This window comes from Megalops cyprinoides, chromosome 5 (genome assembly GCF_013368585.1).
Source record: "Megalops cyprinoides isolate fMegCyp1 chromosome 5, fMegCyp1.pri, whole genome shotgun sequence".
NCBI lineage: Eukaryota > Metazoa > Chordata > Actinopteri > Elopiformes > Megalopidae > Megalops > Megalops cyprinoides.
In genome coordinates, this window is record NC_050587.1 from 14,372,615 (window position 1) to 14,394,788 (window position 22,174).

The 22,174-nt window shown below is 43.1% G+C and overlaps 1 protein-coding gene across 1 annotated transcript; it reads left to right on the top strand.

Annotated features, from left to right (window-relative positions):
• Positions 1-304: 304 nt before the first annotated feature.
• arsb (arylsulfatase B) lies at positions 305-20,808 on the top strand. The gene is made up of 8 exons (XM_036529286.1): positions 305-770; positions 918-1,104; positions 1,791-1,981; positions 2,468-2,675; positions 8,222-8,465; positions 10,407-10,477; positions 18,651-18,782; positions 20,194-20,808. Exons 1-8 carry the CDS (start codon positions 495-497, stop codon positions 20,457-20,459), a joined length of 1,575 nt encoding a protein of 524 aa, XP_036385179.1. The 5' UTR covers positions 305-494; the 3' UTR covers positions 20,460-20,808.
• Positions 20,809-22,174: the final 1,366 nt, after the last annotated feature.

The window sequence follows — 22,174 nt, forward strand, 5'->3', positions numbered from 1 at the left end:
AAGCAGAAGAAAAACAATACAGTGAAGAGTAGCTGCAGTATTTCAATTTCCACACGACAGTAATTTGAGTCTTTGCTGCCGATAGACTCCATGGCGGCGTTCTACCAAATTTGACAGTCAAGTAGCCTCTACTGCGCCCTCCGGAAACTGAGTTTATATTGCTGGCGACTGGTTAAAAAAACCCCGATTAGCTTTCACAATCACATGACTGAGTCTCATTTCATTGGTCAGAGTCTCTGGATTTAAAGATGTAGCCTGATAATTTGCTGAACAAATACAGAACAATCGGCTGAAGAGTGTCGTAAACCAGTGGTAATTGCTGGAGTAGTGTTACAGACGTTTACTGGTCTTCAGATGTGCATATCTTACAACTGAGCGATTGTTATTGTGGAAGCTGGAGTGACTGTATCTTTAAATTGCGGGAAACTGTCATAGGTTTTAACCAGCTACTTCCTAGTTTGTTTCAGTTCAAGTGAAGAAGGCGGGGACTAAGAATGGTTCATGTGAAGTCTGTTTGTTTCATAGCGGTAGGAATTGTTTTGGTGTCGTATATTTCCATTTTAGAGGCAAATGAACCTGTCAGGAAGCCACCTCACGTTGTGTTTATTTTGGCTGACGATTACGGCTGGAACGATGTGGGCTATCACGGATCTGAAATCAAAACCCCGAACCTTGACAAACTTTCCTCTCAGGGAGTCAGATTGGAGAATTATTACGTCCAGCCACTATGTACACCGTCCAGAAACCAACTCATGACCGGCAGATACCAGGTGGGTGTCAGGTGATATTTGACTTAGCAGAGCGAATCAGCTTCGTCGCTCATCTGACAGTGTTGTAAACGAGACTTACCTCCGCCAAAGTTCTGGAGTGGCAATGATGGTATGTTAAGCGGTCTCTGTCTCTCTCCCTCATTTTAGATCCACACAGGCATGCAACATCAGATTATCTGGCCGTGTCAGCCTTACTGCGTGCCCTTGCAAGAGAAACTGCTGCCCCAGCTGATGAGAGAAGCAGGCTATGCCACACACATGGTGGGCAAGTGGCACTTGGGCATGTATAAGAAAGACTGCCTGCCAACCCGGAGGGGATTTGACTCCTATTTCGGTAAATTCTGGACTCAAACTTGATTCACAGCCTTGGTCCTGGGGGTCTGAAGTTTGGTAGAATTATCTGACTTTCTATCGCTAACAGTTTCGCTTTTATCGCGAACAGTGAGGAAATAGGTTATCGGGTTGGTACTTGCTGCTGCGGGAAATTTCAGTTCTCCCATATCCCATAGAGATTTTTGGAAGGGAAATTGGTTGATTGAATGTATCAGCTATATTGTACAGCCTTAGATAATTATTAAGTACCTTTCCTAAATGGAGGCTGCTGTCCACAGTGAATAAGCCTTAAGAACAACATCAAACATAAAGATAATCATAGACTCTAGAATGAAATATTACACATAAAATTTGGGGGAATTCCAATTTTCCTAACAAAGGAATAATAATTGTAACAATTAACTGCCAAGATTCAAAATCTTGGCTCAGCTGACCAACTGGCAAAAAATGAGGTGGCCTGTAATAAAAAATATGTAAAAATGAAGTATTTTAATGGACAGCTATGAATAAGGTAGGATGAAGGCAGTAAATGAGGGCTGAATTGTCACATAACATATGGAAAGTGTAACTTGGCGTGATTTAAAGAAATCTGTCTTTGGTACTAGTGCAAATTGTGTGCAGATTTTTTGTTCTCTCAAGTAGGCCTGAGAGTGTCTGTCTGTACTAAGTCTGACGGTGCGTTCCCAGGCTACCTCACGGGAAGTGAAGACTACTTCAGTCATGTACGCTGCTGCTTTGTCCCCCCGGCAAACCAGTCCCACTGTGCTCTGGACCTCCGAGATGGAGAGGAGGTAGCTACTGGGTTTTCTGGGCAATATTCCACCCACCTGTTCACGGAGAGAGCCACCCGCATCATCGCAAAACACGATCCACAAAAGGTAACTGAAGCCTGTCTCCAGGTACATCAGAGTGCCATGCAGTTTGTTCCAATTCAGTATTTTTATTCACTGGACCTCAGACCATGTTCGAATCTACAGTTTACAACATGTAAAATACATTTGAGTCTTTAGTTGAAACCTATTGAGAGATTGTTGAAAAATATGTTTTTTACGCTAATATTGCTAATAATGATAAATGAAACTAGTCATGCTTTCAGTATGTTCTATGGCTGAATTGCTTCTGAAGGCTACATATGGGGTTTGTAAAGTACTATAATGACACCATATCTATCCATTCTAGTAGTTTCTGTCATCCTTTGTTCTATATGCTTGTTTATTCCATTGACATTGTTGCCCTGTTGGAGGCCACACTTCCATATTTAAGGTCTGTCTGTGGTACTCTGGCCTGACTTCAGGGACTCAGCGGTCAGCTAGGGTGAATTTCTCTGGATGGTGCTTGCACTGACCTGTTGCCCTGTCTGTCAGCCCCTGTTCCTGTACGTGGCCCTGCAGGCTGTCCACGCTCCCCTGCAGGTACCGCAGCATTATGTGGAGCCCTACGGGTTCATCAGCGACGCCCATCGCAGGCAGTACGCGGGCATGGTGTCGGCGATGGACGAGGCGGTGGGCAACATCACCCGGGCGCTGCAGGACAGCGGGATGTGGGGCAACACCGTGCTGGTCTTCTCCACAGGTAGGGCACTCGACACAGCACTGCCCACCTGGGCAACACCTCCTTTTCCACAGGGAACGTGGGAGCAACACCCCTCTGCACTCAGCCACTGCCACAGGATTCATTAGTTTGGTGTGCAGCTCTGTGCTTCTGTTTTTCAGGGACAGAACCCACTGATTACCGGTATGTTAGTTACATGACAGATGTGGCACGGGTCAACAGTTCACTTATCTGGTAAGATCTGCTGGGATTAGCATCTGTCCAGCGTTGTTAATGGGTCTTGAGCCCTTCTCCTTTTTAATTTAGAAAATTAAAAATGGATGTCCAAATATAAAGCTTAGAGACTGATTGCAATATCGACCTGTAGCATTAATTATGGAGGATGTTTTCACTAATTGGAAACTGAGAATTGTTTTGTATCTTTCTGTTCTTTAATTGCACAGACTGAGCAACAAGGCTATAATGATAATTCTTGAATTTGTGTGATGAATCTTTCAGATGGTATTTTGTGTAAAAATTGACAGGGATGTCACAACCCCCACTGACAGTTGCAAATTCATTGGAAATTTAACAGTTTCAACTGCAATACTGTATGGGGTTTATGTAGCTTCTCCAGTCAGTCACAGGGCAGCCACACATGTTACTCAACAAAACCACGGCCTATAGTAGTTAATTACTTCCACTTTGTGTTTTGGATCAAAGCAATCCATGCATTCTGCTCCTTCTGTGTCCACCCAGAAAGAAGATATAGTCTCTCAAAAGGTTTTATCGTGAAACCCAAAACAACAGATGTGGATTATTATACTCTTGTTGCTTACTCTTCATGATTAAAGAATAAAAAGATGCTCAAATTCTTCTCAGATTGAGAAAAAAACATCCTCTGTAATGAACATTCCAGGTTCCTGTAATCAATAGCATGGTAAACCTTTACAAGCGGGCATATTTTTTTCCTAGTTACTCAGGTATGTGAGTAAATAAAGAGTGCGCTGTGTCTTAACATGATGAAGTATAAGCTTTTTTTAATGTAAACTACTCTGTATTGCAAGCTTTACATACTTGCAGGGACTTCCTAATTTTGCTCGCTCTCAGAGGATCGACTCGGTGTTACACATTTGTTGTGCAAACGCATCTTTCAAAATGCAAGGCCTCCAGATTTCATCTTCTATTTGACAGTAGGTTTGATAGTAATTCATGTTAACTTAATAAACAAGCTTGTCATGTGTATTTGCTTCAGCTAAATGGCCTTCATTTTTATCAGAACTTCCTTTTGAAGTGTGGATACTGTGGTGTTAGTTTTCACACTTAAAATGTCATGCAGCCTTTATAATTTTCCATGACGTACTTACAAAAGCACACAACAAAATGACTCCTCAAACTATGTCAAAAACATCATTTTAATGTTTATTTAAACATATGGCTTATCCGATTTACCAACAATAGGCTAATTGTTGTTTGACGAAAGCAAATAGTACAGCAATCATCTCCTGTAACCAGCACAGATGCTCACATACTGTTTCCAGCTTATGCTAAACTTTTACGATGTGTCATGGTAACTAAAGTGATAATTTAATTTGTTTACTTGCACATTGTGACCTCAGCTGCATTAAAACAGTGTTAGTCCTGACATTTCCCCAAAACCGCTGTAATCATGGTTACATCTCTGGGCTCCAACAAATATTTTCCATTAAACATGCCAACTTGTTGTATCAGAAGGCAAACTAGTTGAGGCTTTTACAGTTTTGGACCATAAGTCCTCCAACCTATATAGAATACAATGAACACGCATACATTTGACAGAGATAACTTGCAAGAGCACCACAGGAAAATTACATTCATCAAAAGATTTATGAAACTGCCATAAATATGAAATGACATGCTGATATGTATAAAGCTGATGAAGTACAAATACATGTAGTTATGTGTTTCACAGTGACATGATTATCTCAAAGTGGTGTCTGCAATACTTAGATCATCCAGTAGGGGGGGCTGCATCACTACTGCTACCCTGTTTTCTTTCAGTACTCTTGACTCTCTCCCTGCTTTTGTGGTCCTGGCTCATTAGCACTTAGTTTGCACGTAGGTTGATGTTTGAAGTGGAGGTCATAAATAAAGTACAGTTGCCTTGCAGTGGAACCAATCAGTCTGTATGCATTTTGTCCCCTGGTGTCAATGGTGACACTCAAGCAGTGAAGGTGTCCTTTGCCTTTTGTGTGTCCTGACAGAAGAAACTACTCTGCTGTTAGATCTTTGGCATGTGTGAATCTCACTACTCAATTGTCAGGACGACTGATGGTTTTTGGGCCCCTGCGAAAGTGCACAACACACAAAGTAACTCTCTTTGTCCATCAGTATCGGTCTGAGACATCCAGTGATCCACATCAGTGATCATGTTGATTGAAGTGATTGCTGTGACATTGTTTGAAGAGGACATGAATGGTAGTCAGCCAGTGCACTCGTTTAAGTGTTTGAAGCAGTGCCCGCAAAGTCCTGGCCACCCATTTCTGCTCTCTGAAACCTTCAGCCTCTGAAACTATTGGTCAGGAGCACAGGAACCATGTTGAGGACAAAGGAAGGTTGGATCATTTTGCCAATGAGTACATTTGCAATTGGAAACAGTGGGAGGATGCTTTCCCCAGTGCTACAGGCAGGTTGACATGCTGATGGGGTGGCAGGGAGCGAGAGAACAGGCTAGGGGACGTGTGCTGCGCTGAAGACAGACTACTCTCAGATGGAGCCCCAGTGGGCAGTCTCTCATGCAATATTGAAATGTGCCACCTGCTGTTACCCTCATTGTCATGGTGATCACTCCCTGAAAGTCCACTGTTGTGGATGGCTGCCGTTGATAGTTGTGCGATGTAATCAGCCTGGTTAATTTTTACTCATCTTTCCATTGGGGTAAACTGGAAGGTCCTGAAAGGAGTGTTTCTGGTGTGCAGGCATTAGCATCCTGATGCACTCATTCCAGTTGTGGTGCTTCTCTTTTTGTTAAATATGCACTCTTCATTCTGATAAAAACTATATCTGATCCCGTCACAGTCTCTTCCTTTTGTCTGTCATTTGTGAGTTAGGTGTAGGTGAGTTTATGCATAATAAAAAGCAAAGTCATAACCTAAAAGTCCTGTGATTTCAGAATCCAAAATTGTTACAGTTTTGAAAAGGATGTCATTACTTCTGTGTTGCTTGCAGTAAGGGTAAATTACGATTTTTATATTCTCTTGTGATAGACAATATACAAGGTATGTTTGAAAATATCAACATTTTGTATTTTTCTGTTTTAGCTAAGGTTTAGTAAGCAGTGTTTAGAGTTTTCTTCCTGAGTATATTTTATTGCTCTGTCATTTAAGTTATTCCTAGTTTAGACAGAAGCCACTTTTAAGACTTATAAAACAAGGCGGCGGTTAAAATGGAACTTATTCAAAATATAACTAACAGTTCACTCACATCTTTACAGCAGGCTTACTGTAAGCATTGAAGAGAAGCTCTGACCGGAAAAGTGTGTTGGCGCAGAGTAGGAGACCGGATTGAAAATGAATTAGAGAGGAGAGCGCTTTCCAGAATATTACTCCTCCCAGCTCTGCTGCCTGGACTCACATACGCTCCTCTGTGCTTCCCAGCAGGACGGATGCTGCTCTCTGATTGGTCGGCAGTGTTGACATTGGACAGGCCTGGAAGCGGCTGCCAGTCTGTCTGAAGCGGCGTTCATCCACAATGCAGCTTCATCTCACGCAGCTCACCTCCTACCGCCATTTTCCTCGAATCTCCCCAGATGTGTCGGGGCAGGGGGTTTGGAGGGGACAACCAAATGAAGTCCAGATTTTTGCTGTTTGCTCTGCGATCGGAGAGGGAGAACTCGTGCAGCAGTCTTCCATGACCTGGGCAATGACATTCCAGGGAGTTTGTTTGTGCGTGAGAAACAGAGGCCTCATTTTTCACCTCGAACTAACTCTTCCCTTAAATGGCCATTGGAGTTCATTAATGCACTGAGCTAGCACGCCGTTTTTCCTTCAGAGCAGCCATGGGCCCTTCTGTTTGTGTTGAACACATTCCATGTTATTCGGCAGGTGGAATGAGGAGGTTGCTGTAAGTTTTTTTGCTATTGTCACGTCATCGTTTCCCAGCAGAGGGACAGATTTCCGGGCCTCAGACTGAGGTTGGTGGACTCGAGTAACTCAGCCACACTTTGGTAGATTGTAGGGCAACTTTAAAATAAGGACATGAGGCAGCTGTCAGGGGTGGCTTACATGAAAGCTGAGAAAAGCGAGTGAAGGAGGGTGGGTTTAGTGAGGAAGGAGGAGGAGGCAAAGACAGTCAGGGAAGGGGGCTCCTGAGTAGCTCAGTGGCAATCACCTTGAGCGCAAGCTGAGCTCTGTAGCTTGATCTCAGCTGTGTCATTGGCTAATGGTGACCGCGAGTCAAGGAAAGGGTTGCTTGTCGTGCCCCTCTGTGGCACCCTGCAATTCATCAGCGTGCGAGTTTCTCAGGTGATGTCAGCAGAGTAGAAACCCATCTTCCAGTGAGCGCCCACTCTGCTGCAGTGTGTCGTGTGTCTTGAATTGTGAAAAATAACCGTTGGTTGCATGCAAATGTGTCAGAGGGTTGCGTTCGTCTCGTCTCAGTGCTCCCGCACAAGGGCAGAGATTGTACTGGTGAGACGAGTCTACGTCTGTGTACAGTTCTAACAAAAAGGGGAAAAAAAACGTTAAAAAGTTAAGGAGGTTTACAGGGCAGGAAAATCTGAGAAAGGGAGTCTGCATGTGACAAGATTCAGACATCACTGGGCTAAATGCAGGAGCACGTGTTCGAGAGCACAGAGAGAGAAGTTTAGCAGTTGTCAGAGAAAATAAAGAGAGCACGTGGAATCACCAGAACCAAGTCCAAGTCATAACTGAAGGGAGAAATAAGTACTTAAATCCTGTTGTTTGCTTTAAGTAGCCTGTTACTTCAGTGTATTATGTTTGTCACACATTGGAATATGTATCGATGCAAGTATATGATCATAATTATTGAATGAACTCACCTGGTGTGTCCCACCTGTTCATGTTCTTTTTTCACATGGAGATGTGGAAAAAATAAATACATTAGTATAGTCTTTTAAAAAAATTAGTTCTAGAAACTACCCTCTGAAGTGCTAATATGAGCGAGTTGCATGGTCAGAGCTTTCCTGTTGTCATAAAGGGACTTCTCTGAACTGGTTATTTAGGTGTAAATAATGGTCTTGACCTTTACTCTACCTTACCAGCTGAGCATTTCAACATTTTTCTAAGAAAGCCAAGAAAATCTCCATTAAGTTCTCCATGTATTTGACCTTATCCTCTCTCTGGAAGTATATAATCGAATTTAGTGGGCACCTTTACAGGAATGCGTCAAGTTTTGAAATTAAGCAGAAGAAGTGGTCAAAAATGACATTTTATCCTCGATATGATTTATTTTACTGACCTCCTAACTCATAATGTTTAAGAATGCACAAGTATCACATGCTCAAGTCCCTGTGTGGTATATATTATAGAAATGTTGATAAGTGATCATCCTTTGGATACCACTAATAAAATTTGTTATTCTTCTGATAGACAATGGAGGGCAGACGCTGAGCGGGGGCAACAACTGGCCACTGCGGGGCAGGAAGTGGTCCCTGTGGGAAGGAGGGGTGCGAGGCGTAGGTTTCGTGGCCAGCCCCCTGCTGGCTCTTCCTGGCACTGTAAACCGAGAACTCATCCACATCTCGGACTGGCTCCCCACTTTGGTGGGTTTGGCTGGGGGAGTCATCAATGGCACCCAGCCCCTGGATGGCTTTGACGTATGGAAAACTATCAGGTGGGTCTTAAGGCGTGTACGTTTACGCTATCACCCAGCAGCCTTCTCTGAGCCAAAAGGTGTCAATGTGTGCAAGGTGTCCCGCACTCCAGGATAAATCGCCTGGTCTGAGGGTAAAGCAACACCGCTAACACCGAATACTAAAAGCACCCCCTTATTTTCATGTTTATTTTGCTGCCATGTAAATGTGGTCAGTAGGACAGGTTCCAGTGCCAAGCCCCTCTCCCACAGAGATGCTCCTTGATGGTGATACAACTACCAAAGTATGTCCACCAGGATATCTCAGATCTCTGTCATGTCCTGCCCACTCATTGTGTTAGGCTGGAACCTGTCAAAGGGCACATTTCCTATCCAAATATTCTGTTCTGCACGCAAAGGCTGTGACACATTCCTATCCCCAGATCACAGGCCTCTCAGTGAGTCTGATTCTAGGGTTTTTAGAAGCGTCTCTGCCAGAGAAGCCTCAGTGGGGTCTGCCCTCCCTCCCTCTCCCCCTGTTATTCCAAATTGGCTTGTTTGTCCACCTCTCAGCCATTCCCGCTGACTGGCCCCCACAGTGCCCCAGACCCTCTGTTTCTCTGACATTGGTCTCGGATCCAGTGCATGGAAAAATGTCCTTGTTTGATGTCCCCCACCACTCTGGCCCTCTCTGTAGGAGCTCCATCAGTCAGTAAGCCTTTTGTTGCAGGACTGATGAGGTGTCAATGAGGAGGAAATTCCACAAGTCACTCTCACTCTCTTTTCCTTGACACTGGCACTTGACTTTGGGAGACAGAGGGTGTATTTTACTCATTTTCACAACATTGCATGGCTGTCTGCTAGATGTGGCAGTTCAGACCATTGCCAGCAGAGTCTACCATTGGACCAGCTCTGGGGTGTATTGATGATGTTTGTCATGAGGGGCCTTGCGCTTCCTGGGTTCTCTGTGCGAATTTCATGTGACCCTATGAAGTAACACACTCAGAATCTGACATATTCTCAATGTGTTAAAATATTTGGTCTGTATCTGCCTCTGCTTCTACCATACTGCCTCTGCAAACCAGACCTAAAACAGCAGCTGCAGTGAAAATGATTAGGTTTTACTGTTACTGTTGTTTTAGTCTTGTTTTAGCTCCTTTGTCCTCAAAGGTCACTAAGAGTTTTCCTGCTAAAATCTGCCAATAGGTATCATAGCTATCATTTAACATAGAAATTGGAATTTATCTTCAGTTCTAAGCTCTTGAAGCATTTAAAAATTAAAATAAAATAAAAGTAAATGCAAGAAAACGGAATGCAAGGTTCCAAGGTGTCACACATTTAATGTTTTACCTGGGCGCCTTGTTCAGAGAGGTGCCCTAAAAAATCATTTATATATTACACCTCCTCCTCCTTTATATATTGCACCTCATAATGTCTCCCATTGTACTGTAAATAATGTATTATAAACTGTACATGCAAACTGTAGTTTTTTTATCAGGATGTTTGTATTTGTTATATTGTAAATGTGAAACTACGAGTCATATAGATTTTTATCTAGCCATGATAGTCATACTATGTTATGCATTCTGCACATAGGGGAAAGGATCGATTAAAAGTCTCACGCTGTCCTCTTCCTGCCTGTGTGTCCAATACAGCACTGTTCTCTTGTGGGCTGGTGACATTGTATATGTGTGTGTAATCTTACACAAACCACAAGTGTCCGGGCCTGTCATTAACTGCATCCTAGACCCACTCCACTTCCTGTTTACATTCACTGATCCTAATGAGCCTCGTGTGAGCTCCTCAGAGGTGTGCGGTCGGCAGGCCTGACAGCTGCGTAAACGCACAAACTCTGGACTTACACACCGAATCTCCTTTAGGTGCTGGAAATTAATAGAAGTCAGGAAAGTATGCTCTGGGGGGGACTCCTTTTAGTGGTTTGAAGGGGAAATGTTAAAAATATGCCGATTGTGTCTGTTGCAGCAAAGGGACCGCCTCTCCGAGAGTGGAACTGCTGCATAATATCGACCCGCTCTACGATGACATCGCACCCTGTGAGTACGGCACTCAGAAAGGCTCTTCCTGCTTCCGTTGGTCTGGTCTGGTTTGTGCTTCTCTCCAAAACATACATTGAGTATGTATGGTACGTGGGGTACAAATACAGAGCATGACTTATACTGAGTACAAAGTGGATGCCTTACATGTGATGTGTGTAATATATTGCACATATTTCTGGGCATGTATAGAGAAGACAGTTTACAATATATGGATAACAGTACATGATGTATGTTTATAATATGCTGTGTTTATGGCTGGTGCCTTGTACATGAGGTACATGTGTAGAGTAGGTAGTGCATATCACCTGTAGCACAGCACATAGATTACAGCTGTGTTTGCTCATTTTATCACAGTCGTGTTCATTGTGCATGTAGATATGTACGTGCATAGACGCTAACTCAAACTGACAGGCGCTGTTTATAAACAGTGTTTAAGTGATGTTTCACCTGTGAAAACAACTGTGGCTTAGCTGCTCGTCAGTGATGTTTTTATGATACACAAGAGTCCATTAACATGAAACCTGAGTATGTCTTTCATGTGCGCTGGCCCGCTGGCGACCGTTAAGTGGTGATAAGCTTTTGTGCTTGCTTTATGATTAATGGTTTATCGTGCGCTCTTCAGCACTTTATCAGCTCCGACGTTTAGCCCAATCTGAAGGTAACTTCTGTCTGGATGTGAGATGTCTGGTTTCATGTTTCAGTTTAATGTCTGAGTTTGTTACAAATCTGGAATGATATCAGTGTGTACTGTATGGCTTACAAGGGAAACATGTGACTAGATGCCCACTGCCCCATCATCAGTGTCATATATATATGACTAGATGCCCACTGCCCCATCATCAGTGTCATATCCACTTTTGTAAGTCGCTTTGGATAAAAGCGTCTGCTAAATAAATAAATGTAAATGTAAATATCCATCCATACCATAGAGGTGGACCTTTCATGGTTACTCATGATGTATTTGGCAACTGCACATTCATATATATATATTGAATAATTGTTATTGGCATAATGTTCCAATTTAGGTTTATCTATATCTGTCTGTTGTTTTGTGTTTCATCTGAGTTACTTATCTTGAGTACATAAGCACATTATGGTGTAGTATGTGAGAGGGAGTAAGTGTATGGCTAGCTTACACACTGTGATTGGAGAAGACGTCCCAGGAGAGCTCCAGGGAACGAGTCTTGTGACTCCAGACTGTGGCTTGCCCTGCTGGGAGACGCTGTGGGGTGCGCTCATTTTCTCCTAATCCCCTCAATATTGGCAGGAGGGCCCATTTCCGCTTCTGAGAGCGTGTAGGCCACCTGGTCTACAAGTGCGCTGGGGTCAGGATCTCTCACTGCTTGCTGAACAATGGGTTGTGTGTTCGAACACTCTCCCTGCCTGGTGAGTCACAGAACTGCAGACTCGGCCTCAAAACACTTGATTGTTTTTACCATATTCTTTGAAACTAGTGTCCCTCTGGGACAAGCCTTCAGGTTACTCATGCTTTTGTGACCGCTCTTAACCCTCCTTGTGTACTAGCAGACACACAAACGTGAGTCTAACTGGAGCCATATTTCATCCAAAGGGGTGTGGCAGTTATCATGAAATGGTCATCGCTAGCGTCAAGAAACTTGTCACCTGAAGTTGCTTACAGAGGGAGGAGTGTCCCCTATTCCCAACTACCACTACTGCTAGGTGTGAGGAGGCTGAAGGAGTCACTGCCTCCTGCCGCTCCCGTCCCGCCACCACCATCACCCCTCCCATTGCAATGCGCCCCACAGGCCAGGCCCGCTGATGAAAGCGTTCCGCCAGGGAGAGCCCTGGAGGGGGGAGAGAATGAGAGAGGGCCCCTCTGCCTTCCCACCGGACCCAGGGAGGCCGGTTTTACTGCGGTGCCAGCTGGGGACAGCGGGGCTTGGCGGCTCATCCAGGCTGTAATTACGCAGCAATCAGCCAGGCATGCGAGCCCACTCTCGCTCGATTTATCCTGACAGCGAGCGCGGCCCCAAAGGTCACCGGGGGCCGCCGATCGCGCTCCCCGGGAGAGACAGCGGCCTTTGTTCTGCAAAGTTATCGCTCCTTTTGTGCCGCGGCCTCGCCGATGCGCCGCGATCCAGCTGGCTATTTTCAATTATTAGCCTCCCGTAATGCCAGAGTGGCTCCCTCTGTAACTCCGCGCCTTGAGCTGAGATGATACTTATGCGCGCCAGCTTTCATGCTCTGGCCGGACCCCAGCGCAACAATAGCGAGTCCTTTAGATTTGGGCAGGAGATTACGCCTTTCTCGCCTGGAAGGAGGAGCGTTTGCGGTCCGTGCTTTTCAAAGGGCTTCCCCCTCATGTAGAATAACAGCAGCTGCCGGTTACAACATGTGACGGTTTGGAGCAGGCTGCCAAGCAATACTTATGGCTGCTGTTCTTTAATGCAAATTGACCTATGTTTTTCGCTCATGGAGAGGGAAGCCTTGGCGAAGCGTTTTCATGGGGAAACTGCAATGAGCACATGACGACAGAAGTTCATTTTACATTATTGTATATTCTTGTCTGGTCTGGTTCATGAACCTCATCACACAGATACAGTGAGGAAAAGCATATCCTTCTGTTGGTATCCATTGTTATTACACTCTCCTCTATTTTCTTCAGTTGTGCTTTATCATAATTAACATTAAATTAACATTAATTTGTGTTTGCCACAGCTATGTAGATTTCCATATTACTTGTGTTGCTAGTAATTTTTTAAATTTATTTAATTATTGATGGTTCATACAGCTGATTCAAACTGATTTGTTAGCACAATACTATAAGTGTTTGTGGTGTATAGTCCTCTTCAAAATCTTTCATATGCTTTTTTGACTATCCAAACTTAATTTACATGATATATGTCCTGTCATGAAACATTAAGTTCACCCAGTTTAGATTTATTGTTTATTTTTCTTAAGCAAGCTTTTTTTTTTATTAAGTGAGCTTTCACCATTGTAATGTAACCAAATCTCTGAAGAGTAATTTCTCAGGAATCCTTATTGAAACTCAGTTGTTTTTCATTAGTTTGTTTTGGATCTGTGTAAAAATAAAATGCTGGGGCACACATTCCAGGGTGGACTTTGAAAATTTCTTTGTGTTGTCCAATGAGGAGATGAAAATTAATAAGCGGACCAGAATTGTGGTTGAATTAGTGGTTTCTGTTTGGATCAACATTATTACAATGTGGAAGAGAAGGATTTGAGAATGGAAAGCCCACTGAATGAGATTAAGATTTATGTGTCTGCTTGTAATGTGTAAAGTAGGCATGAATGCCATAAATGTGTTTAATTTCACAGAATAGATTGGCTGTCTTCATGACACCGCTGAAAGAGATGTGAGACGTTGCAGTCTCAAAACTACCATGATAGGAAGTACAAACTCCTGATGAGGAACTGTTACTGGGACCTGTGCTTGCTCTAAACCGATGCTACCTGAAGAAGCTCCCACGGCTCCACTTCCATACACCATTCATACATACGTCAACACGAAGGTTCAATTCTCAGGCATCATGTCAAACTAAATTCATATAGGTTTCTTCACATTTCCAGGTATTGACACACTTGTCAAACATTATTATGATGGCCACAGTTTTTACATTTACATTCCTTAATTTGCCAGACTTTCCAGCATAAATTGAACTAGGCACAAACTGAATTTGGCCTTTGGATCTTGTATCGGTGGAAAGCGTTTTGGCCGATCAGTGTCTCAGAAAGTAGACAGAATCCTCAAAACCACTCCTTAGTTGTAGGTATAACACTGGCACCATTCTTAGACTAAGATTATCATAACATCAGTAGTGGTTTCACTCCTGAAATTATTGAAAGGTGTGCGCTGCAAATTGAGCATTGCTCAACTTGGCACAAGCGTCCCTCATAGTGGGCACACAAGTAGAAGTTTAAAAGGTACCCTGAAAATTGGCCTTGGCCAATTTACTTGTGGCGCATTTTCTGGCAAGCTGACAGTGCCTGTAGGAAATGATATACTTCACAAGAAATAAACCCACTTATAGCCTTATTCAAATTCAGGTTCCCCGCTGGCACAAACCGGTTGATCCGTCTCCAAGGCTAGTTTCAGAACAGGCCTGTCATCAGGCTGCTCGGCAATAGTGTGACAACAGCTCTGATTAATCCTAGGCAACCATAACAACAGAGCGCATAGCTTATCTTTCAATATGGGCAGGGGAAGGAGTCGCTGTTGTTTTTACAGGATGAGGTCACTGTAGGTTAGCGTGAGGAACCCTGACTACACAAGGCAAATGTTTTTCAAAGGATGTGAACGGACATAAAAGCAGTGTTGAGTGGGATCAGATAAGTCACATGAATGAGTCTTAGAGCTGAAGAATGTTTGACACCTATCTCTGCTCGTGTCCTCTCCTCACCCCGTGGTGTTCGTTAGGGAGGAGCTTGTGTTGGACGGAGCCCTCAAGGTTTCGTTCTCATCAGGCACTTCGCCTGGAATACTTGTGATCTCTTGAGATGTAATAAACCAGTTCACGCTTCCAAGCCCGCGTCGGAACCAGGGCCAGTGATTGGCTCCCCGTGAGTGGCCCAGTCGGAAAGGGCACGCTTTCTCAGGTCTTGCCTTTGTCTGTGATGGGATCTGTCGGTTTCATCGGGTAACCTGACAGGCTGCCTTGTTGTTTTACAGGACACTGACACGCATTTGCTTTTCAGTGTTGAATTGTTCGAGGGTAGCTAAAAGCTGGAATGTTTCTCTTGCTGTGAGGGTAGTGGAAATAACAGAATCTTGTTCCAACACAAGCCAAACTGATAAAGACCTGGCCCACTGGGTTGCAAAAGATAAGCATTTTAAGAATCACAAATTCAACAAGCAGTCTGAAAAGCAAGCACTTATTGTGCCAAAAGGCAAGTGTCCTATGTACAATATGAGCTTTGTTGGATAATGGTTATTAATGAATGAAAGCCTTCTCCATCTGCTCTCAGCCCACACAAAGATAGTGACTTAATTGTCTGCACAAAGTGTGCAGTAGTCTATAATAGGTTGTTGGTTGATATGTGCATTGTTTGGGAAGATGCATTTGTATCCAACAATTTCTATTTTGGACTCACCTGTCCCCTAAACATTTCTCTTCTGATATTAACAGGGAGTTGGTCCACTTCATACAAGGTTATACACTGTGTAAGGTGTTAGCCTGAAAAGAAAAACAAGAGAGATGCTCTGCCTGTTTCTGAGGACCGTGCCCCTGCTGATGGACTTGCTGTTGGTTAGCCCGGTTACAGATTATTATGTTGTGCAAAGTTTGTCTGGTCATGGAGAGAGCATTTTCAGATTAATGTATACAGAGTAAACTGCAGTAAGCACACTTACTGAACAAATCCATGCATATATAAATATGTATGGATGGATAAAAAGTTCAGCAGAAACATTGAACATACTTGTTGGTCTATGGGGTCTCAAATAGGGAATCCAAAAACCTGCTAGCAGCATAAAGGGTACATCAGGCCTTGGGCTGGTCATCAGCTCCCTCCGAGGGCCCCGATCAAATCTCTTGTAAGTTAAGGTCTGACTCGGACTGGCCTGGGCATGAGGAGGTGCTGGACATTGCCCAAATACACCCCCTCCAAACATTTTGTGATCTCCCCTGCTGCATTGTTGGATCCAGATGTGGGAAACGGTTAGCAGCACCTCACCGTTGTTTCGGAATGCGAGGAGAGGTTCCCCCAAGGCCAGAGGAAAGAATGGAGCACTCTGTTCTCTCTGGAGCGGAGGCTGGCACTCTGACTCCAAAAGGCACGGCTGGATAACAGTAACATTTCGTAAAGCCAACCCAAGATAATAAAGTGAAGTAATCTTTTTATGTCCCTGCTTCGGCTGGTGGTTTTATACGTAGCAACCTCATGGTAGGCAAGCTATGGCAAAGAAAGTTAATAAAACATTAATGTTTAGGGATTAGCGTTGAGGGTGTATGTTCTATCGAGGAATGTTGGGAAATTTCCTTTTTGATGAAATGGATTGGTCTTAATTACTTGCAGTTAAGAGCATATTGTTGTGGTCAGCCTCAATCCCAACCCATGGTCGTTCTTAAAATTTCTGTGTTTGCGCTGTGGTGCTGAGTGTACAGATAAGCCGTTGAGCTGAGACAGTTGAGGCATTGATTATGCAACTGTGCACTGTAAAATGTTAAAGGCTGTCATCAATTTATTTCTCCTGTCGCAGATGTGAGACAGACTCTGTTCTTTCCCCAGACAGGCAACTGAGCAAACTGTATTTCACTTGTGCTCACGTGTGTGCAATGCATGTGCGTGTGCGTGTGTGTGTGTGTGTGTGTGTGTGTGTGTGTGTGTGTGTGTGTGTGTGTGCATGTGTGCGTGCATGCTATAATTTTTTATTATCATTATTGTTATAAAGAAGAGTCAGGCACAGACAGTGTTACGGATTTTGTATGGGTGATCTTAGTGGTACTGGGAAGGGGAAGGAAAGTATACCCATACTGTAAGATTCAGGCTTCTTAGGCCTTTTCCATAATTAAGACGTATTCTTGCAAATTATTACTGTTGTATATGCTTTAAGATGCTGGAGCTTGCCCCAAGGATTACAACGAATACAGATCAGTAGTTCTAATCTCAGTACTACTATTGAGCAAATAGTTGTTCAAAACCTTATAACACGTGTTGATGATAACTTGGATCCTTATCTATTTTCATATTGATGTAGCAGAGGATGCCATGGTTTTCTGCTCTCACTTAATGCTGAAGCACACTGAGCAACCATTACATTGCATTACATTATTTTCATTTAGCAGATGCTCTTATCCAGAGTAACTTACATAGGTTACAGTTTAATCCATTTATACAGCTGCATATTTACTGAGGTAATTATGGGTTAAGTACCTTGTCCAAAGGTACAGCAGGAGTACCCCAGCAAGGAACTGAACCAGCAACCTTTTGGTTACAACCAAAAACATATGCCAGAGCATCATTTATAGATTTTCCATTAGCATTTGATACAAATGCCCAACATCCCCCTGGCTAAAACGAAGCAGTTAAGTATCCTTTCTCCATACACTGGTCTAATTCCTTTTTAATTAATGCGCACCATCTAGTTAAAGATTATAACACTCTCTCTCTCTCTCTCCTCCCAATCAGTGGTGGGGCATCACAGTTCTGTGTAAGATCCCCAGTTCTTCTTACCTTGTACACGAATGATGTCAAACTCAGTAAATATAAAAATTCATTTGTCCCTTTCTTATTTCAGTTGCTCAGTTGATGGTAATCATAAAAGTTCAGGCCGGGAGCAGTGCAACATAAAGGATGACTCTACCATGTATTTTTAAGGGGGGTTTTGAAATTATGGTAAAGCAAAATAAAAAAACTGAGGGATGTGTAGAACCATGTGTCATGAATTTGTTGGTTGTGCAAAGCGGCTGTTTCTCCTGAGTTTCTTGTAATGCTCACTGGATATCTGTCAGTTTTTACATAAAGTTGACATCAGCTCATGTTCTTATAGTTTTGTGTATATATTCGTGCATGTCCTTTTCATTGTGCTAGAACTGTGAGGGCAAGTTTGATGCAAAGCAAGTTTCTGTGCTCGACAGACAATAAAGACATCTATCTAACTATAGGAAGACTCCATGCCAAATGCTGAGTTGAGGTGGTTATGCAAGGAAACCTAACCTTACACCCAATCCATCTCAGCACTTAACCTCAATCTCTAAACCTCAACCTTGTACCTCTGCATGGAGCTCATTTCAAAAATTCAGGAGATTAACTGTAATGAAATTACAATGAAATCGATTGTTCCTTTCCATTTAGGCAGTCCGGTCCATTTCCAAAGATTGTGTAGATTTTAAACCATGGAAAAGTAAACTTATGGGTATTCTAAAACAGTCTTTTTGTTGGAATTCACATTTCATTGCCTTTCAGCAGCTTCTCCATTGCTTTTCCCAAGAAGAAAAAGGCTCTTTTATGTTGTGTTTATTTTAATACTGTACACCATACTTCCTCCCTGCAAAGTATGTATTTCTCAGGTGTTTGCCCACCACCATCTTGTCCCTCTTCAGTTTACTCTCAGCAAAGGTGTTCCGTTTTGCTGCTGTTCACGGAAGCCTGTTTTGTTTGGGCATATCTCTGTGATAGCATGTTAAACCAGAAGGCTGGAAGGAGTAATAGGCTCCATTATCAGCTTTCCTTCTTTATTCTTGTCCAGGCCCTGGCAGCGAGTCCAGGTTGACTTTGGCTCCGACGCCCAGCCCAGGCCCGTGGTCTAACTCCGGCTTCAATGTGTCTGTTCACGCTGCCATCCGCTACAAGAGCTGGAAACTGCTGACTGGATACCCAGGTACCGCACCACTCGTTCATTTGCGTCTGACTGCAAATGAGATTGTCCAAAAGAACACAGATATTTCTGTTTCCAGCCACATCAATTGCAGAGATTTATTTAGTAAGGCACATACCATGGATTAACCTCAGCTAACACTACCCTGCAGTAAAATCTGTGAGAAGTCACGAAACTTTACATGGAAATTTGTAGCGGGGAAACGAGAACGTTTCTTTGAAAACATTGAGGTAACATTCTGTGGCAAGCATGTCAAACTCCATTTCATGTGCCAGCTCTCTTTCAGCTTATTTTACAGTGGCTTAACTGGTCTAATCTGTTAATGATACGTACATTTACACTAATCCGAGTACTCATTATGGAAACATTTCTTGAGTTAAAAGCATAGGAGAAATTGTCAGCCGTAAATTACATGGGGGGGAGAAAGCAGTTAATAATTAGGTGGTCAACGCCGAGCGGTGAACGTCGGGAAGTTAAAAAAACAGAGAGCAGCGGGCGCTGCATCCCGCCAGGAGTTTTACACCCCTGCGGTGCCGTGGGAAATCGATTACCCCACAACTGCCATGGGCGCGCTGGCTTCTCTGTGGGTGTTCGCGTGGAGACGGCACGCTGAGAAGTGCTGTAAACTCTGTAGCATTCCCCGCTGGGCGAATTCGCCCTGCTTAGTGTCATTCAAGTTCAGGAAACGAACCCATTATTTGAACAATGCTCCACTCATGTATACCGAGCTCTGTTTACGGTTCCAGGATGAATGCTCCGAGTAAACAGGGCAACAAACAAAGAAGGGGGCGCTGAGGTTTGCCCGCGGTGTGTTTTCTGTTTGTTGTGTGTGGGGTGCCGGCATTAAGCTTACACACGAGAAAAAGGTTTTTTTTTTCCCCTCTTTTTTGTTTTTGATTACAGTGAATTGCTGCAAACAATAGCAGGGGGTTTTATACTTTAAAGTTTTTTTTGTTGTTAGTGCGTCACATTTTCCGTCCTTATAAAATGCTTACTATATCAAGTGTTCTTTCAAGAAACAGAGGACAATGAAATTACATTACAGCATGGTCATTTAGCAGACCCTCTCATCCATAGCAACCTACATTTGGCAACTTACATAGGTTATAATATTATCCATTTATACAAATGGATGTTTACTGAGGCAGTTGTGGGTTAAGTACCTTGCCCAAGGGTACAACAGAAGTGCCCCAGTGGGGAATTGTACCAGCAAACTTTCAGCTATGAGCCCTGCTCATTGCCATTATGCCACACTGCTGCCGTAAGCTAACGCACTGAAAATATTCAGTTCTTGTGTCTACATCTAAGTTGAATTACTGCACAGTAAGTCTTTGTCCCAGCATAGAATATAATACATGTTCTTCAACTAGATGGTGTGATTGACAGCAGACTTGATCCCCATGTGTCTTTTCAGGATGTGACCACTGGTTCCCTCCACCACCGCTGTCCAACACCTCAGACACCAGCAGGCCAGCACCTCCTCTGAAGTCTGTTATGCTCTTCAATGTGGAGTCAGACCCTGAGGAGAAGCACGAAGTGTCTGAGAAGCACCCGGAGGTGGTGAGCTTCCTCCTCACCAGACTGGAGCACTACCAGAAGACCTCCAAACCCGTCGTGTTCCCCGACGACGACCCCAGGTGTGACCCGGGGCCCACAGGGGCCTGGGGACCCTGGGAGTAGAGGCCGGAAGGCGAAGCCTCAGCAGCCATTGAGGAGACTCCACCACACACCCTTGGCTGCGTCTCATAGCCCTGAGCTGGAGAAATCACTCAAGTGATTGTAGGATTGTAGGATGTCTGAATTTACGACTGTGATAGCGCACTGGCTGATGTCCCTCTGATATGAAAGGCTTAAGAAAGACACAAGACTAAATGTGCTGGAAAATGTTTTTAAGAGCTGGCTGTCAAGAAAATTGAGTCACCCTGAAGGCACTCTTCTGTCTGAATGTGACACAGACTGCCACAAAGGATTTGAGACCAGTCCAGACATGATTTTTAACATAAAATCTTTACATAAAATAAGTTTTATATTTGGAAGCATCCCTGTGGGACATGTAATATTTGTTTACATTTTCTAATTTGTTGCACTCTATACATACAATTGTAGAAAAAAATCAGTGCTGTATTACGAAAATTTCTAGCAGATGTGTTTTGTATTCAAAGAAGATACTGTGATGAATGGCAAATTATAAACAATACGTCAAAAGAGCATTAAATCAAAAGGACAATGTCAAATAATTGTTTTCATTAAACGGTGTATGGTTCATTTTAAATATTTTAAATTACCAAAGAGACTATAAGCATAGTTATTTAGCAGTTTAGAATACTCTGCTGCTAAATTTTATTGAGGTTACTAAATGTTCCAGTTCATTTCCAATTCAGTTCTGTAAATTGTGACTGTTACACACGTTTAAGTGATTTTCTACCTACTTTTGTAGGTATTTTTATATATTATTATCATTTTTCCTATCTGTTATGATATTTCATAAATTCATAGTTTCTGCACAGCTGTAATATCTACCCAAATGCTGCCTAACAGAGGTGACCTACAGTTCATCTGCACTGCCGCATTTTTATAATGGAAATTTTTTACCATTTACGAAACAACACTGTCAGTGAGGAGGATACTGATTGCTGTTGCACATAGGTTTCCCTCTTTAAGAATTATTTCTGTCTAAGTACAAATTTAGCTGGCATGGACTTTTGTCAACATCATGTCCATGACAACAAGACCATGACAAATGTCAAAGGTTCCAAAAGTATTCAAACGGCCCCTTCAACAGCTGTGAACTTGAGACCCTGATCAAGTGATCTGTATGTAGTTTATGGAAGATGATGGATTGTGCCGTTCCAGACCAGTAGTATGAATAAATGATGAAAGATTATGGATAAATATTAATAAATAGCCATTTTTCAGCTCTGACAGTGACTCAATTAATGATTTGGAGTTTTCTGCTCTGTCTTATCCTTTTTCCATATGTTTATATGCCCATTTGTAGTATTTATACATATTTGATTAATTGCTCTATATGTTTATATGCATTTAGACACAGCCCAGTCACCACAGTTTTTGAGTGTTTTAAGCATATTCTTACCACCGTTTAACTCTTTGTTTATACTGTCTATTCCACAAAGTTTCTCATTGAGCAGCAGGATGATATATTGCTGCTGTTGGCTGGAAAAACCTTAAGTCAGGCTTCGGATAGGGCCAATTAATTTTTGCAAGTGACCTATGCTGGATGCAAGAGTTGGTTAGGGCATTGGAGAGCTTCTCATTTCCTTGACCACAGGCAGTGACTGAGAGGTGAGTGACCTTTCTATTTTCTGACCTGTGCCATGCTGATTACCCCTGGAAGCACTCCCTGTAGACAGAACTCTACCATATCCTCACCTAGT

Coding starts and splice junctions, on each gene's coding strand:
- arsb (XM_036529286.1), top strand. CDS start 495: ATGGTTCATGTGAAGTCTGTTTGTTTCATAGCGGTAGGAATTGTTTTG. Junction 1,982..2,467: donor CAAAACACGATCCACAAAAG/GTAACTGAAGCC, acceptor CCTGTCTGTCAG/CCCCTGTTCCTGTACGTGGC. Junction 18,783..20,193: donor ACTGCTGACTGGATACCCAG/GTACCGCACCAC, acceptor GTGTCTTTTCAG/GATGTGACCACTGGTTCCCT.